Source organism: Euwallacea similis, chromosome 2, assembly GCF_039881205.1.
Source record: "Euwallacea similis isolate ESF13 chromosome 2, ESF131.1, whole genome shotgun sequence".
In the NCBI taxonomy this organism is placed as follows: Eukaryota; Metazoa; Arthropoda; class Insecta; order Coleoptera; family Curculionidae; genus Euwallacea; species Euwallacea similis.
The window spans coordinates 461,070-479,843 of NC_089610.1; the positions used below are offsets into that span (position 1 = coordinate 461,070).

An 18,774-nucleotide genomic window follows, 5' to 3' on the forward strand; every position below is an offset into this window, starting at 1 on the left:
CCGACTCAAACTAATGTTTTATTGCAAAGTTTAGCTGCTTTTCTTTATTCACTGCACTAATGTAGGGTTTCCTTCGAGCAGTACGCGAAAAGTACCCCATCTCTTTCATCGCTCTACGAATAGTTGCGGTTGAAATTGTCACTCCTTTTCTTTGTGATAACTTTGTAATTAATTTGGATGCACTTATTTTCGGATTTTTTTCTATTTCTCTCTTCATCCAACGTTTATCGACTTCAGTCAATTTTTTCGGTTGACCTTTCTGAGGAATTGATTTGATGCGATTTTCCGTTTTGAACCGACGTATGATTGCATAAACGGTTGTTCGTCTAATATTTAATAATTTTGATATTTGACCACCTGATAAACTTTTATTGTATTTAGAAATGACAAGTTTACGTACTGCAAGGGAGGTATGTTGGCCTTTACGCGATATCACTGAACTTGTATGTACCTTTCTGAACTTCGATAAAAATTTTAATGATTCCCGACTAAATCTTTCTAGTTGTATCAGCAGAAACAAGTTATGACACGTAGTATTGCACGGCTCACGTGTGAGCCCTAGCCTTGTGAGCGTGTTCGCAGATTAATGTAACGTATCATTTTGCTGCAATTTTATATAATCTTCAATAAATTCGAATCTAAAAAATTTATTTTGCTCACATTTTGAGGATTTAGACTTATATATTATCTTTCTAATTTAATAATTAAAATCATACAATGTATCAAATAATTATCAAGATATAGGCCTTTGAAAAACATACTTTGTGATGTTCAAAGATTAATGTCACTCACTGTAGGTTGGATCAAGTAAAAGAAAAACACTTAAAGGGTCTGGATTACCACAAATGGAAAAACAGCTATACAAATGATTTCTAAATCAACGAAATAAAAATTTTGTTGTAAGCGGAGAAATGATAAAGCAAAAAGCCAAATCCATACATTCTGAAATAAAGGAAACTGATAAGAAATTTACGACTAGTGAGGGATGGCTACAGAGGTTTAAAAAAAGATTTGGAATTCAGTTTTTAAAAATTTCCGGGGAAAAACTTTCTTCCCAACCGGAACTCATTGACCCTTTCAAAAAGCAGTTAAAAAATAAAATGCAGAAACTTGGAATTACATTAGATCAACGTTATAATGCTGACGAAACGGGCTTATACTGGAAACTTCTACCGGACAAAACATTTGTTTCATATGCAGAAAAAACAGCGCCAGGACGAAAGACTGAAAAACAACGAATAACAACGAATAACAACAGTTTGCACAAATGCTACTGGAAGACATAAAGTAAAACCATTAGTTATCGGTAAGGCTGCCAATCCAAGGTCATTTAAAAACTTTACTTGCTCTCTTGATTATGAACACTCCAAGACAGCGTGGATGACTACATACATTTTTAAAAAATGGTTCCATCATTCCTTTGTACCTCAGGTAAATTTTGTTGTGTATTTTTCTTGAAATCGTAGCATAAATTGACGTATTCCTTTATAGGTTACACGTTTTTTGTCAAATAAAGAGCTCCCGATAAAAGCCTTACTTCTGCTAGACAACGCGCCATCTCATTTAAACGAAGAAGAATTAAAGAGCGAAGATGAACAGATAGTAACAATGTTTCTTCCACCTAACGTTACGCCGCTTATCCAACCTACGGATCAAAATGTTATTAGGCTTACAAAATTATATTATAGGAATAGACTTCTTGCCGATGTTATAGCAAGTAATTCAAACATAACTGATACATTGAAAAACTTGACTATTAAGGAAGCTGTTGTCAACTTAACGGCTGCATGGAATCGACTCAATTCACAAATTATTGCAAAATATTGGAGAAATATTTTAGAGAACACTGAAATGTCCGAGGATGACGATGATGAATTACCTTTTTCTGTTTTAAAACGTCGATGGAACGATGATAGGGCAGGCTTAATCTCCAAATCCTGTAATCTTCTAAATACACTAGCACCACAAGTAAGGGATTTATCTTTACAATTTAAATCTGTTATTGCATATGTAATTTATGTATATTTGTAGGCCACATTCAAGGAAACTGATGTATTGGAATGGAATGATGCTGACAAAGAATGTGAAAACGACCAAGAAGAATGTGAAGTTCATGTAGTTGAGAATTTTTAAGAAATGTCAAGTAAAGTGTCACTGGACAGCGCTATAACTGCATTAAATACTGCAATCCAGTGGGCAGAATATAGTGGTGTGGACTTCACAGACCTCATAGTTTTAAAAAGACTAAGAGAAACAACCCTTGTGCAAAAAATTACAAATCCTAAGAAGCAAACTAAAATTTCAGACTTTTTTGTCACCCAATAATCTGTTTTCCACTCTATTTAGATTAACCCCCCATTATATAAATAAATCGCTAATGTGAACGTGCATTGTTTTATTTTGTTCACGGTATCGAGTGTCTACTGTATTAACAAAAACTGAAAATGCACGGAGTCACTTAATTGAAAATATATTAAAACCTGTTGGAGATACGAGTTTTTGCACAATACCTTTGTGATGTAAAAAAGTATAAAGTATCAGAATTCGTAAAAACATTGAAATTATCAGTTCTGATTAAAAAAAAACAGATATTTTAAATGAATTTATCTTACCCAAAAACCTCCCTAAGAGCAATTTCCAGTCTGTAAATAAAAAATTCTGAAATTTATTCCCAATTTGCAAACTTAAAAAGATTACTTTGACACCCTATAGAAAGGGAACAGGCAACTTTTGTAATAGGCAAGTTTGTCGTTGTTTCCAAGACACCCTGTATAAAAAATAGTAGTTACTCCGATATATTTAATGGGATACCATTTTTAAGGCTCTGGTAAAACCTCTGTTACAATACGATCTGAACTCACAACAAGGCGGAATTTTAGAGACTATTTATATTTCGAAAAGATCCGCGAATTTTTCTCGTGCAGAAAAAGTGGGTCAAAACTAACCTTTCTACACCTAGATATTAAATCTGTCTGAAGCGCGTTTGTTTAAATAGAACATCCTGTATATTAACTAATGCACAGAAAGACAGTTATATTTCTTTTAGAACGACGTATCCCATTCCCATACCTAAACTTTAATTTTTCGTAAATAAATGCAGATTCGTGTATGATCTTATCGTATAGGAATATTTTTGAGTTTTTGCCAAAGATAGCCGTGAAATTCCTTGTTATCTGAAAACAATTGCGCGTTATACAGCTTCGAAGAAGTGTGACGTATCATGCTGCGTCTCTGGGCGACTCTAAAAATTATGGTCGAGCTACAATTTCCGATTTAAGAGTGAAATGTACAGGAGCTTGAATTCAGGTCAGTGGCGCAGTAACAAATTAAGTTTTATGACGACGTAGTAAAACAAATGCGATATTCAACATTATTATGCAGCAATCTGCTTTTTTTCTTTTATTCTATCTGGGAGTAAGGCGCCACACACAAACAGGGGTGAAATTGCATTTTATTCTCGGTTAAAACTAACTGAGAATAACATTCGCTCTTTAGTAAAAAAAGATTCTGGGGACCCGATTTTAAATCAAATTTATTCCATAACTTAGCCGCGCACTGTATAAAAAACTGCATAAGCCACAATAAAACCTAAAAAATTTAGCGTCTATTGTTGATGTTTGGTCCTTCGAATGAATAATGACCAAAAATAACAAGCCATATATGCGTTTTCCTGATGGTTGCTGATCGCAAAATAACATGTGATATCGGATATCGCGTCCAAATTGCCGTATATCCGCAATTTTAGTTTCGTTTGTTGTTTGTGTTTTCCATTCCCAATTTCGCTCCAGACTTCTAAACGGCATAAAATATCAGTACACACGATTGCAATTAGGATTACCATGTTGGCGTATGTAATTAATTGCCACTTTTTCGGTTTTTACCGTGTGGCCAGAAAATATCAAAGCCATCTAGTATATTCAGAATTAAGCTAGGTGGAAGAGAATATTGATTAAAGAAATTTTAATGTTGCTTAAGATCTATAAATAGATGTTTGAGGAAAAAGATTCATCATGGTAAAGACATTTGACGTTATAACAAACTCAACGTGACCTCACAATAAATTTGAATATACAGGAAATCGCCATAAAAATGCAACAGGAAGCAGGTTTATTATTATTCAATCTTCTGAGAAGAGATAGAGGAGATTTGCTACTGTAGGCGCTGAGTCATCCACTGTCACTGTCCATTATTTATACAGAGTATTTCAAATTCGACCCTCACCATTGGGATCTCGAAAACTAGAGGAGACACAAAGAAGTTTAAATGGGAGCAAAGTTGCGCAATCTAGCGCTTGATCGAATACCATTTTCAAAATTTTAATTTTCCGAGTACTTCCGAAGATATCGGAGAAAAACTAAAAATTGGAGAATCCATTTTTATTTTTTTAGCGTTATTTGACAAGGAAGGTTAAATCCATAAGCAGATTTTTATTATCACTTTTTCTTAGGTACACGATGACATATTCAGATTTGCCATCCGACGTTTCGTCTTTCGGCTACCATTATCAACTTTATTTTTTCTTATGGCCACCATACTAGATTTTGCGACAGAAAACTAAATAATTATTAAATGATACAAGTGCTCATATTGACGACCTTCATCCTGCATACATAAACGAACACGACTATTTAAATTAATGACAGCCCTAACATTTAATAATAATTTAGTGTTGTTTCTGCCAGTAGATTATTTCTAGTATCTTCTTCCATTCTGCTTCCATACTTTATCAAAAGCACCAAACTCAACTAAACGTACATCCAAAATTTTAAATAATGTTCTATACGGCTGTTGTCTTTCCGGATGTAACTCAAAATACATTTGAGCTGTTTTCGTACTGTTCCTATCAAATTTGTATTAAAGTCTTAACATATCTTGTTTCTTTTCATTTCTGAAACTCATTTTCATTGGAAATCTGCACACGCTCTAATCTCGTTTGAGGAGTTCTGCCATATAACGCGAACAAAAGAAAGTCTTTCGATGGAGTCAAGGCCAACTATGTAATATTTCTTTTTATTTAAATATTTCGGCTTTTAAAAAAGTAAATTGTAAAAAGTTCTATATCAATGAAGTCAAAATGAAACGCACTATTTGTCTGTCGAAAAATCCAATATAGCGTCCGTAAGAAAAAATAAAGTTGATAATGGTAGCCGAAAGACGAAACGTCGGATGAGAAATCTGAATATGTCATCGTGTAGCTGAGAAAAAGTGGCAATGAAAATGTGCTTATGGATTTAACCTTTCTTGTCAAATAACGCTAAAAAAAATAAAAATGGATTCTCCAATTTTTAGTTTTTCTCCGATATCTTCGGAAGTACTCGGAAAATTAAAATTTTGAAAATGGTATTCGATCAAGCGCTAGATTGCGCAACTTTGCTCCCATTTAAACTTCTTTGTGTCTCCTCTCGTTTTCGAGATTCCAATGGTGAGGTTCAAATTTGAAATACCCTGTATATGTTACTGTCAAAATCCGATTTCAGTCAAAACTCGATCTATCTAGGAAAAACTAGTATTAACTATCAGCCTCGGACAATTCTAGAATTTCCTAAGAAGGTTAGTTAAAACCAGTTTTAACTTAAGAAATGTTAATTATTACTAGTTTTTACGGAACATGCTTTGTTAAAACTAGTTTCCACTAAAAATGTTACTGTCAAAAACCGATTTAGTAAAAACCCGATATAACTAGGAAAAGCTAGTATTACCTATTAGTCTTAGAGAATTCTAGATTCTCCTAGCCAAAACTATAGTTTCCTAAGAAGGTTAGTTCAGGTTGGTTCAGGTTATTGCCAGAATTTCTCTAACAAAAAACATTCCTAACCGGAAGATAATGAACGCAAGAATTGAGTTGTTTTCAAGCATATTACCAAGAATGGCGATCTACAGAGGCGTTCCATAAGGGCATATTACATGATATGTTTAATAGTTACACAAAAATTCATGAGACACTTTTGTGCATATTTCGAAAATTTCAAATAATCTACTAGTTAAAATTAGTTTTAACTAGATAACCCCGTTATAACGTGAATATTCACTTTTAACTAAGATTTTCAGTTAAATTTAGTTTTGACTAGGAAATTCTAGAATTATCCGAGGCTGGTGGTTAATACTAGTTTTTCTTAATTAGATCGGGTTTTGACTGAAATCGTGTTTTGATGGTAACATATATGTCGGAGATTTATTAGTTTTTTAGTTCTGTAAGTGTAATATTAGAAGAGACAATAAGATGTAGGGCAGGCTGACAGCCTTCTTAAGAAGAAGCATTGTCGAGCGAGGTCACTAATACCACGACGCTCTTAAGTGGCCATGTGTGCTAATTATTTGGGTGACACTAAATTATTGGTTCCTTTGTAATAGGGACTAGCAGGTACTTTTCCCACGGTTCTGAAGGACTCACCAGAACTGGGAAAGTTAAAACAACAGGGACAAAGAATAGGCAGTTAATAGATTGACGGGCAGAAGAGCGGTCGTGGGGTAGTGAATTTGCTAGTCTGTCTTTTCATTCTTTGACTTTTAAAGAGATACCTTTCCTATAAAATGGAAAACGCATCAAACGCTATTCCGACATATACATATAAGATGGAATAACATATAATAATGAAAAATTTACACCCTATGCATACAATTGCTACCCATCGGTATATCACAGACTTAACTTTACCTTTTTAAAGATAGCTCCCATGGAAACTATGGAACTAGTCAATAATGTGTCTTCATTTCCAGGTTTCCTAAAAATTATCTTCTTGGTAAAGCTGGCCGGATTTAGACTTATTTGCCCCTTACCGAAAAGATAATAAACATGAAACCGTGAAAATAAAAACTGGATATTGGTTAATTTCGTGGATTCCATTGCAAACTTGCATGAAATAACGGATAAGGGCAGTCGAATCCCAAGTGTAAATTTCAGAAAATGCAATAAAATAACCTGCAGAACATAAAGTTTTGAATTCTAAATTGAGGCACATCAAAAGGAATTGCCGCCCTAGACCACGAATAAACGCCACAACAAAACAATACAGGAAAGTTTCAAATCTTTTGAGGTGATGTTTACTGCTTTAATCGATAGATAAGCACTTTCGTTTTAGGGGACTTTCAAAATCTAAAAAATCAGTATTAAAATTAACTCGTACTTCGAGAAATTAAAAAAAAAGAACTACCAAAATAGGCTTCGATGAAGACAAATGACAGCTAACAATTTTGATATTGGCCATGTTGGTTTTTCTGAGAAAAGAATGGCGCCTGGTTACTACTTAGAACCAAAAAAATGTTTTTTTGAGCCCGAAAATACCCCTTAAATTGTTCACGAATTTTATAAATGTAGCATCGGGTTTGATACTATTGTAGATATAGGATGGTGTTTATATCTTATAATGAAATCACAGAAAGGAAAGGACTATAAGTATACGTTTATTAATGTAAAGTGGACAAAAGAGAATATAAAGTAACTTATGAGTTTAGCGAGCGCGGTCGCGACTTCTGAGTTACCAACGACAACCGAACCCAGAAGAAAAGAGAGCTTGTACATGCCCTGCAAAATCTTAAATACTAAAACCCAAGGTGATAGACCATGGGCGTACCCTAGCTAGGGTGCTATCTGCAGCACCCGCCGCATCAAACCGTTACGTCTTAGCTGGGAATTGGAACTGCCACCATAGGGCCAACGGAACCTATCAAGGGCAATTTAAATGCCGACAAAGTATATTACAGGCAGTTCCAATGCCGACCCGGTTTATTGCGGGGATTTCCAACACCGATAAGGCATGGTATGGGAAATTCTCATGCCTCAACTAATGCCCACCAGAGTCGTACCCCAGGGGTATGACAATCTTAAAGTTAATTCCTACTATCTAACATGTATCCAACTTAAAAGTAACACCTATCTACAAGAGACGCGATCCTACATAAATAATTTAACAAAGTTTGAGATTAAAACTTGTGACAGGTTCCGTATCGTATTTGATGACAAATGACAGCTACTATTTTTGGCGTTCGCTATGATGCGTTTAGTAACAAAAGAACATCGGCAGGTTGTCATTTAAAATAAAACTCAATAAGAATTTTAAACAGCTTAAAAATTGCTAGCAAATTTCAAAAAAATTATCTAAAGTGTCCATAAAACTTCGGAGGGCAGATTGCTGAGCTATTTTGGAGTATTTCGAGGTAATTTTGAGATGTTTCGTGATATTTTCGAGGTATAACAGGAAAAATTAATCAATAATTTATCAAATTTGTTTAAAAATAAGTGGAAATTGGGAACTTTCCATCTCTTTGGAAATTTTCTGGATTCCCGCCTATTTTCGGAGAAGATCCTATATAAGACAGGTCAAGACACGTCGGTCATTAAAAGTGACTAGTCTAGACGTGATATGAAAAATCTCCAAATGCAAAGAATGTCATTATCAAACAAGCTTAACTCCTCTGATAGTTTTATTAACCCTTTTTACAAGCTTCGTCCTATTAAATTAGCTCGAAGACGGCCGTTAAGCTATGTTCACTATTCCTTACGATTCGTTCAATTTAACAGCCGGAAAATTGAAAACCATTTATATTCCCTACAGTTTTAAAGCGATTTGCGAGAATTCAATCGGCAAGTTCGCAAATAAACAGCTTGAAGGTAATCAACGTCGCATCCCTGGAATAAAAGTAAATTTCTACTGGCACCAATAATTTCATAAAATAATATACATTCTTGAAACTTCAACATTTTTAGAGTCTTGTTATATTGTTCTTGTTAACAAGAAGATTGTTGCATATTAAAAGTCTATGAAATTTTATCAAACAAAGCCCAACCGTTAGAGCGATATCACACGCTTAATTAATTGGACAGCAGTATCGTGGTGTAAGTACCTAAAATGAATGATGAAACAAACAAACACTAACAAACTTAAGGGCGCTCAAGAAGATTCCTTTAGGAGAGGCAGACAAAAGGGAAGCGCTGTTTCATATAGCAGATATTCAGAAAACCTTTTAGAGCTGAATTGAAATTCGAGCTTTGCGTTAAGTCGTGCATGCAAAGTTAGAGATTAAAAGTTGGTGTATTTGCCGGCTCAAGAAACTCGAAAAGTTTGGTTTGGCGTGGTTTATGGAAATAAATGGGGGTTATTTTAGGTGGTATTGGTGATCATAATAATTTCGATTTGAATCGCTTTAAATACGTCTGAGCGCCGAAACTCGACGTTTTTAAACGCCCGATAAAAAGATTACAAGAGCATTTGTAGGAATCACGTGCTGAAGTCGAGAAAACTGAAACCATTTTTGGATAGAGTGAGTGTACCAACTAAACCACTTTTGTGAGTGTTGCGTAAGTACCGCTGCTCAATTAGTGCTTATTTTAAGCCAAATATCATTGAAAAAAAATTAGGATCATGCATGACCTTGATTCATCTAGAGTTTAATATTTAATATTAATCCTATAAATATTTCGTCAGAGGTCCGTAATCTCATCACATATTGTAATAGGCAATAATATCTCCCATAGTTTCATATACAGGGTTGTCATTTATTGTATTAAATTTTCCTCTTTAAACACGGTATCACTCATGGTATCTTTAAGAAGTACGAAAAAACATTTTTTTAGTGGCGAGAAAATAAAATGACTTTACCTTTCGCATTACTTCACCGTATACGTGCTGTAACAGCTATTTATGTGTAAGAAAGGTTACGTCCGAAGCCGAAGTTTGAGCTACGCCCTTGATTTTTATACGGCTAAGCGCGTAATCCTGCTTCCGGACCGTGCTACGTACAACATTTGACGCACAAATAATCCTTTTTTACATGCAAGTAGAGCAATATTATACTTGCTTTTCCATAAACGTCGATCAGATACCTGCATAATACCAAAACTGATTAAATAACATAAACCAATTATATGGCAATCCAGTACGTATTTAACCTTCTAAACTCCGACAACTAGAAAACATCAATTGTGCACTAAAAAAGGTGGGACTTACTCAAATCCGCACAGAAAGTTAACCTAAACTTGACAATTTTAATCCTGCCTAATTTACCTCGGGCAAAACTCGGAGCAAATGGGGCGTAAATTTGTCTGCACCTTAATCTGGATAATTTGACCCACGATCCGAAAATAAACTGAACACATTTGCAATAAACTGCAAATACGTAACCACACAGCCTTTCGGACCCTTTTTGCACAAATAGTATGTAATCACTTAGATAGAAACCTTCCATTCGCGTAATTAAGCTTTATATAATATATAACATTTTACGATATTTTACATTTCCAAAAGAAAGCAAATAAACCAAGCAAATAGGGAGGTGTGTCATTTTAATTAACTGCAAACAAAAAAGTACACAATTTTTAAAAGCCGTGAGCCATAAGGCATTAGCCCTGATAGAGGTATGTATTCTAATTACTTATGTAATAAGTATGTAATATAAGGTTTTATGGAGCGAATCTAAACCAAGTGATGAGCGATTCGATAAATAGATGACCCGAAGTTTATATTCGATTTTACGTTAGTTTGGTAATAATTTAACTCTTAATTTCAAATTAAAATACCCTAATTATCCGTTCAAAGAAATTAGTCTGTCAGTACATATTAAGTCCTTGTCAACTTTATCGTTCTAGGGCAATAATGAAGCATTTTATGGCCGCAAAACAATGTGATAAAAAAACTCTTTAATCCTTATAACCAAATTGGAGATAAAATTATTTGGATGGGAGTTCAGAAACTTCATTCTCCGTTACTGATAATTCAATATTCTGCTCTAATCTATCTACAAATTCCTTCATGAACTCATATTTGAAGGAAAAACAGATGTGACACGTGTGTTACAAATTGCAGATAGGTGCGACGCAGACCTCTCGGACCCTTTTCATGCAAATGTTTCGCATTCACTTAGCTGCCTATTTGACTTTCGTATGATTTAACTTTAAATGGACTCTGTCTTTGTTATTATCCCTAAAAAAGAAAAATGGAACTTTTGTATATGTCAGTTCTGCATAAATAAATATAAGGTGGAAATTTTAATTATGGATTAAATATGTGTATAAAGTGTGTCTCAAAAGTCGATATCCCTTTTAGCATTATAATTGACGTATTAGTACAGCTAGTGGTGTGTTCAAAACTGCTGATATATTAATAACAGGTATTTGAGCAATCTATTCATGTGAATTTGTTCCTTAAAAATCACTGCTGTTACGATCAAAAGAAGCAAATGATAAAGAGAAGCTTAAAGTTTAATTCCGAGAATAAAAGGGAACTAAAAGATGGGATTTGTCTAGACTAGATTTTAATTGATCGAAATGGCACAAACAAAAGAAATCTCACGGGGCTGCATTAATTAACACTTTTAATTGGATCCGGTTGGTGGTTTAATTTGTTCTGATAATGATGAAATTACTTTAGCTATCTATGACCGGGCAAATTAAATTTAAAAGGAGTTTAATCAGAAAGTAGATTATTTCTTCTAAACTTAGGCACAGAGCAGGGGTTAAACTATACCAATAAAATGAAATATTCTATAACGAGTACAAAACAGAACTTTGGCGCACGAGTGAAAACTTTCTTTGAAGTGCGAGTGCGCCAAATAGTATTTCATGAGTTAAATTTTCTCTAACACTACGGTATAAAAACAAGCCACTTTGTGGTAATTTTATCCCCTTGTACCAGTGATAGCACTTGGTTAAGTAAGTATATGATTAAAAAATAAGACAAGCCGCTCCATTGGACAGCACTGTGTGCAGCTGGTGAGACTACTATTATGGAACAATTGATTTTATAATTAATTTTAGGTTTGGAATAGATAATTTCCTACGTAATGTTAAAAAAAATACAGCATAAATTTTGATTTAAGATATTTAATTTTTTTATATTATACGTCAGTATCGTTGGTGCTTGTAGCTTTTAACGTAGAATTAAGAGCAAAATACAAAAAACATGTTGGTAGAAATTTCTCCGTCTCCATAAATACCATTTTGTTTATTTCGTTTTATATGAAAATACCAGTAAATTTCAAAATTAATTCCACTATGAATTAAGCTCGAGTAGAGAATAATGGCCTGTGCAAAAAATACGTGTCCACTGACCTTTTCATTAAAAGTGGAAAAGACACATTCACAGACGAACGGAGCCCAAGCCCACAAGTATGACTATTTGCTTGCTGTACTTACTGTAAGTGAGAACAGAACGTATTTCGTCAAATATCGACGGTCGAATCTATTTCTACCCTTAATAGCCATGGAACAAATGAAAAAGACCCTCTTTGAGTGACTCCTGAGTGGGAAAGTTAATGCAAAATAATGTGTGGGAAAATTTTTTTTTTATATCATATTTCATTTTTTTAAATTTTATATATGTAGATTTTTTATATATTAGGTGTACAACTTTGCTTCCGCCGTTTTTGAATAGATGTATGTAGCGGTAAGTAATGATCGAAATAAATAACCCCATGTGGGCATGCAGGAGCCTTGGGCACCTGTTAACATAATCTCATAAAAATATTAGTCTATTTGTGTCTTCATCATAAAGTTATTCGCGATTGAAAATGTCAGTGTACGAGCCAAATTCTCGTCATTTGCGGGAGGTTTTACTTTTCTGCTTCAATATGAAGAAATCTGCTGCTGAGGCTCATCGAATGCTCTCAGATACTTATGGGGAAGCCACTATTAGTGAAAGGACATGTCGTGAGTGGTTTCAGCGCTTCAAGAACGGTGATTTTCACGTCGAAGACCAACATAGCGGTGGAAGAAAGAAGGTTTTCCAAGATGCGAACTTGGAAGCATTACTTGACGAAGACTCGTGTCAAAGTCAACAAGAATTGGCACAATCATTGGGAGTGACTCAACAAACAATCTCAAAACGCCTCAAAGACATGGGAATGATTCAGAAGCAAGGATATTGGGTGCCGTACGAGTTGAAACCAAGAGATATTGACAGGCGTCTGTTCGCTTGTGAACAGTTGCTTGCAAGGCAAAGACGGAAGGGATTTCTGCATCGTATTGTGACTGGGGACGAGAAATGGGTTCATTACGATAATCCCAAACGCAAAAAGACTTGGGGATATCCCGGCCATGCTTCCACGTCGACGGCCAAACCGTCTATTCATGGTTCCAAAATCATGCTCTGTATTTGGTGGGATCAACTCGGCGTAATATATTATGAGCTGTTACAACCAACTGAAACAATCACAGGTGCTCTTTATCGAACCCAATTAATGCGTTTGAGCCGAGCATTGAAAAAGAAACGGCTGCAATACAACGAGAGACATGATAAAGTGATTTTGCAGCACGATAATGCTCGACCCCATGTTGCGCAAGTGGTCAAGAAATACTTGGAAACATTGAAATGGGAAGTCCTACCCCACCCGCCATATTCTCCTGACCTAGCTCCTTCTGATTATCACTTGTTTCGATCCATGGCACATGGGCTAGCTGACCAACACTTCCGGTCTTATGAAGAAGTAAGAAATTGGATAGAATCGTGGATCGCTTCAAAAGATGTCCAATTTTTTCAACACGGGATTCGTATGCTGCCCGAAAGATGGGAGAAAGTAGTGGCCAGCGATGGACAATACTTTGGATCCTAAAGGTATAATTAGTTTTTTACAATAAAATCGCGAAATTCGGAAAAAAAACGGCGGAAGCAAAGTTGTACACCTAATAGTTGTCTAGGGTTTTTATTTTGAATAATAGGGTTTATTGAATAAGAAACGGATTCAAATGTAGGATAACAGTTCTGGTGAGCCACTCGAAAAGAAAAAGAGGACCCTCTAGATTCGGGGCGCTCTTAAATACTCAACTAAAGGTAATCAAAACAGTGTCGTACCCTCGCTAGAAAGCAATTACTGACTTACGACACCACCTGAGTCGTTACCATGGTACTGATAACGCTTTGTCGGTACATTTCCAGAAATGCCGACAAAGCGCGGCCGCGCGTCTCATCCACGCCGACAAAGGGCGGCTATCCTTTCCCACAAGTACCGACAAAGGGTGGTTAGACGTTAATCATAAAATAGCCGAATTGCATGAAGATAATGATTGCGAAACCCTCTTAATTGACAAAAATACTTCTAACCAGGTTGCGACATACATAGGCGTCCTATAGGGGCAACATCAGCCCCTTCACAATTCTTTCATCTTAAATTAAGACCTAACCTAATTACAAGTATTAAAGTACTATCACTATTTACAACTCAACGACTTCCGATTGTGCCTCGACTTAAGAATCCTACATATATATATATTTATTATAGTATAAATATTATGTTTGCAAAAATTGTTTTGTTCTTGTTTCTCCCAACTCTCCCTTTGGTGTGAACGCACAGCAAACTTCCAGGATCAACACTCGCAGAACCTAACTTTTCTGTTGAAGTCCGTCAGTATTTAAATAGTCAATTTGGACAACAGTAGATCGGCAAAGGTGGTCCAGGTCCACAGACCCTAGGTTAACCGATTTAAAACCTTTAGATTTCTTTCTGTAGGAACATATAAAATCTCTGATTTATGAAATGTAAGTGGAAATAGAGCAAAACCTGATTGTACAAATTACTGCGATATTTGTAGTCATTTAAAACGATTATTAAATTTTTAATCAAGTCAGAAGAAATCATATACATCATTATTAAACAGGTACATTCAAGTTTAAGGGCAACTTTTTGAATACGAATTGAACACTTTTAAATACTTGTATTATACAAACAAATTAAAATGGATCGTACTAAAACTCGATAAAACATATTTTTGAAAATAACTTTCTTAACGCACGATAAAGTCGTAGCGCTTTAGAGAAACATTTCCGTACATGGGTTCTTATACTTAAATGCCTTCCATCATTGCTCAATAATCCCTATAAGTTTGATCCTATAGTTCTAAATCATCCTGTATACATCATCGTATTACCAATTCCAATATTTAAGCCACATCTGTTAGCTACAGTAGCGGGATTTTATAATATAATTTAAAATTACAATTTTCTGACCCGCTCCTTCTGGTGTTGGTGCTGCAACATCCGAGCTGAAAATAATAATCTTGACAAGCTAGTAATGGGGTAATTCCATGAGACATGGGGATATCGATCATTAATAATTCGAAGTAGAACGTTTCGATATGGATTATGTTAATGTGATGGTTTTATGGTTGACAGCTGAATGAAGGAGTATGTCGCTGGAAATTGAAGAAGTGTGTTGAAAAATTAAGAAAATGTAAACATCGCATTTAGTAAATGCTGTTCAATAGTGAAAAAATTGGTGGTGAAATGTATTAAACGTTTGTTCTGTGTGTTTTTGTCTTTTTTAATCACCTTTCACTCTTGAACAATGCATCTGAGCTTCTGGTGTCTTACCTTCTCATTTCTGAGCAATACCTAAGCACGAAATCTCTACAAGTACTGCATCCAGTAATACAAGTTATTCATTTTTTCTTGGTAAATTGATACCTCCATTGCTATTAAGTTTAAAAGAAATTTTAAAACATCTTCGAACTCACCTCATCAAACTAGACACATAAATATTCGATAATTGTTAAAGTTGGAAATATGTTCATTTAGGATGCATAAATTTTAAGGACGTGAACTTAACAATGTTAAATTTTATTGCTGTAAAAAGAAGGCAAATTGATTTGTACAATTGTACAAGGGGGATGATAAGTGTACAGGAAAATTCCATTTCACGCCTAGATAGAAAACATGAGATTGTGTTATAAGCTTGACTTTTGAGGAATAGAACTCATCAAAAGCAGTATTTCGATATACAGTCGCGGACAAAACATCGGCTCCAAGTTCATAAACTTTCTTTATGGAAACATTGCAAGCTTATTATTGGCCATTTAAACAAGTAAAATACACCATTTTGTAGATAATTTAAAGTTCTATAAAATGCATAAGTTTGTTTTAGCATAAATTTTATTTTTAACGTAACAATCTTATTTAAACAAGACAAGGTAAAAATTCGACAAGACAAAACATCGGCCCCAAAATTATTCTTTAATATTTCGTGGCAAATCCACGAGCTTTTATTACTGCTTGGCATCTGCGCGGCATTGATTCAATTAGACGGTGAATCAATTCATTAAATAATGTACCCCAGATATTATTTACGGCATTAAACAGATCATCTCGATTGCCAAATTTTTGCCCGCGCAATTCCTTTTTAACCGCTTCCCAGAGGTGCTCAATAGGGTTTAGGTCCGGGGATTGCGCTGGCCAGTGAAGGCACGAAATACCGTTATTGCCGATCCACGTTTTCACATTTTTAGCTGTGTGTTTGGGGACGTTGTCGTGCATAAATAGCTATCAATTTGGCATATTATACGTGGCATAAGGCAACATTACCCCTTTCAAAATTTCACGATACTGAATTTGATTCATCGTGTCGATTATTCGATGCAAAGGACCAACACCGTACCATGAAAAACAACTCCACACCATAATATTGCCATCGCCAAATTTCACTGTGGGTGTGGTGTACTTTGGGTTATACCTTTCATTTTTTGGTCAACGAACGTTACCTTTGCTATCGTTGTTGCAAAGGTTAAATTTGGATTCATCAGACCAAAGGATTTTTTTCCAGTCCTCCACCGTCCACTCAATATGCTCATGCGCAAATTTAAGCCTTGCCGCAATATTCTTTTTTGATATCCATGGCTTTTTCGCTGGTTGTCGTCCATAAAGACCGTTTTCACACAAACGACGTTGAATTGTGCGGGAAAAAATATACGCTACTCCAACTTCACTTCGAATAGCAGGTGCCGAAAGTCGCGGATTGTTCTTGGACGTGCGCACAATTTTTCTATCGGTTCTAAAATAAAAATCTTTTAGTTTCTTTCACCGAAACCCAATTACAGTAATCCTGATATAAGAAATAACAACAATAAGCGCTCACCTATCATCGGTTTTTCGAGGTCTTCCTCCTTTGCTTACTTCCTTCGAGTGTTTTGCAGGGGCGAAAAATTCGTGAAACGTTGCTACGGTGCATTTTAACATGATTTCCGATAGCTTCCATCGTCAATCCCTCCTCATCTCGCAGACGCACAATTAAACTCTGTACACGATCGTCAACTTGCGGGGGAGCCATAATTTGCTTTACACACTTTAGATAAAAGTCAAATGATTAATTTTGGTTATGTGAAAATACACATACCAACAAAATAACCTAAACATAACCTAAAAAACATTAAAAAATATTGACACAAACAAAATGAAACATTTGACTTGGGTTTAGGGCCGATGTTTTGTCTGGTCGAATTTTTACCTTGTTTTGTTTAAATAAGATTGTTACGTTATAAATAAAAGTTATGCAAAAGCAAAATGGTGTATTTCATTTGTTTGAATGGTCAGTAGTAAGCTTGCAATGTTTCCATAAAGAAAGTTTATGAATTTGGGGCCGATGTTTTGTCCGCAACATACTCAACGGTATATCACCCTTTCGCAGCTATACGTTTTTTTTTCGAAAATGTGCTTTTTAGGAGTCACTGTAAATAAGTTCTTTTATAAAATTTTGTTTTCTATTAAAACATCGTTAAAGCATTTTCCGACACAGATTCCAACGATTGAAATTTGATTATACAAATAGCAATATTTTTATAGTTATTGAAAGGAATTATAACTTTTAAAATAGGACACCCTGTATATTATTAGCTTATCTGGCACCTTTCCTTCAGCTTATTCCAATGATATAAGTTACATCGATCTATCTGTGAGAGTTTCTACAAAATGTATTAGAAAATATATTTTTACCATAAGAAGCAAGGTATAATTATAGAAGAGGCATATATATACATATATATATAGGACTTATTTTATAATTACAATTATCTTACAACCATTACACATCTAAAGTATGTGTTCGAAATGTCCTCCGTTCTGTTGAAGACACAAATTAAGACGACTATGGAAGGTCTTGTAATCTTCTGCAATTCATAAAAAAATCGAAGGTGGCTTTGAACAAATTCGAAAAAAAATTTCGAACACATACTTTAGATGTGTAATGGTTGTAAGATATTTGTAATTATAAAATAAGTCCTATAAATAATTCGTTTATCATAGCAACTGTAGTTTTTTAATCAATTTAATTACTATTGAAATGGTTTTCCGCGAACAATTCTCGAAGTGTTAAGAATTGCGACAGACATGTAATTCGAAAAATGTTTGTTTTTGAATTCTGCATCGAACTAAATTAAAATATACGGGGGTCCCAATTTAAAATAAGAAAAATAAAACACTTTGAAGTTTGAAAAATGTGACGCTAAATTTTGGAGACCCTGTACAATATCGATCATCGAAACTTTTTTAATAAAACTATTAAACCATGCTTAATAAGCATCTTGAGTAGTTTCTTTACATAGACATTATATCTATTTTTTATTATTTTTTCAAGCTAGAGGCGCAAATGTAATTTTTTTCAGTTTTAAATTTTTTTCGCCGGTATTATTTAACCGATCTCAACAAAATTTTAGGAATATGTAGACAATCATAGAAAGCATTTAAATGTGAAAAAAAATAGGGTGTTTCATTAAAAAAAAAAAAGTTCGGTATCGTCACACTTTTTTGGGACACCCTGTATAATTAGAAATATTTTCCTGAAGTACATCCTAAGACACAGGTAAAGTATACAAAATATCGAACTCCTACTGTCAATGATAACCGAGCTATAGGAGGCGGGAGGTGAAGTGCGCCATCCTGTATATAAAAACTACATTGAAAATTTAATAGAAAATCAAAATTTCAGCTTTATAAACGTTCTAAACAATGCACGTTGTCAAAAACACCTTTTAGGTTCAAAATGGTAATAGATATCAAAATGCGGTTTCCGCTATTAAACACT

At 34.7% G+C, this 18,774-nt stretch overlaps 1 protein-coding gene across 1 annotated transcript; it reads left to right on the forward strand.

The window, feature by feature from the left end:
* The first annotated feature begins 911 nt into the window (after nt 1-911).
* Nucleotides 912-2,031, forward strand: LOC136418317 (jerky protein homolog-like). Its single transcript, XM_066404346.1, has 4 exons — nt 912-1,257; nt 1,301-1,431; nt 1,492-1,717; nt 1,841-2,031. Exons 1-4 carry the CDS (start codon nt 912-914, stop codon nt 2,029-2,031), a joined length of 894 nt encoding a protein of 297 aa, XP_066260443.1.
* The last annotated feature ends 16,743 nt before the right edge of the window (nt 2,032-18,774 follow it).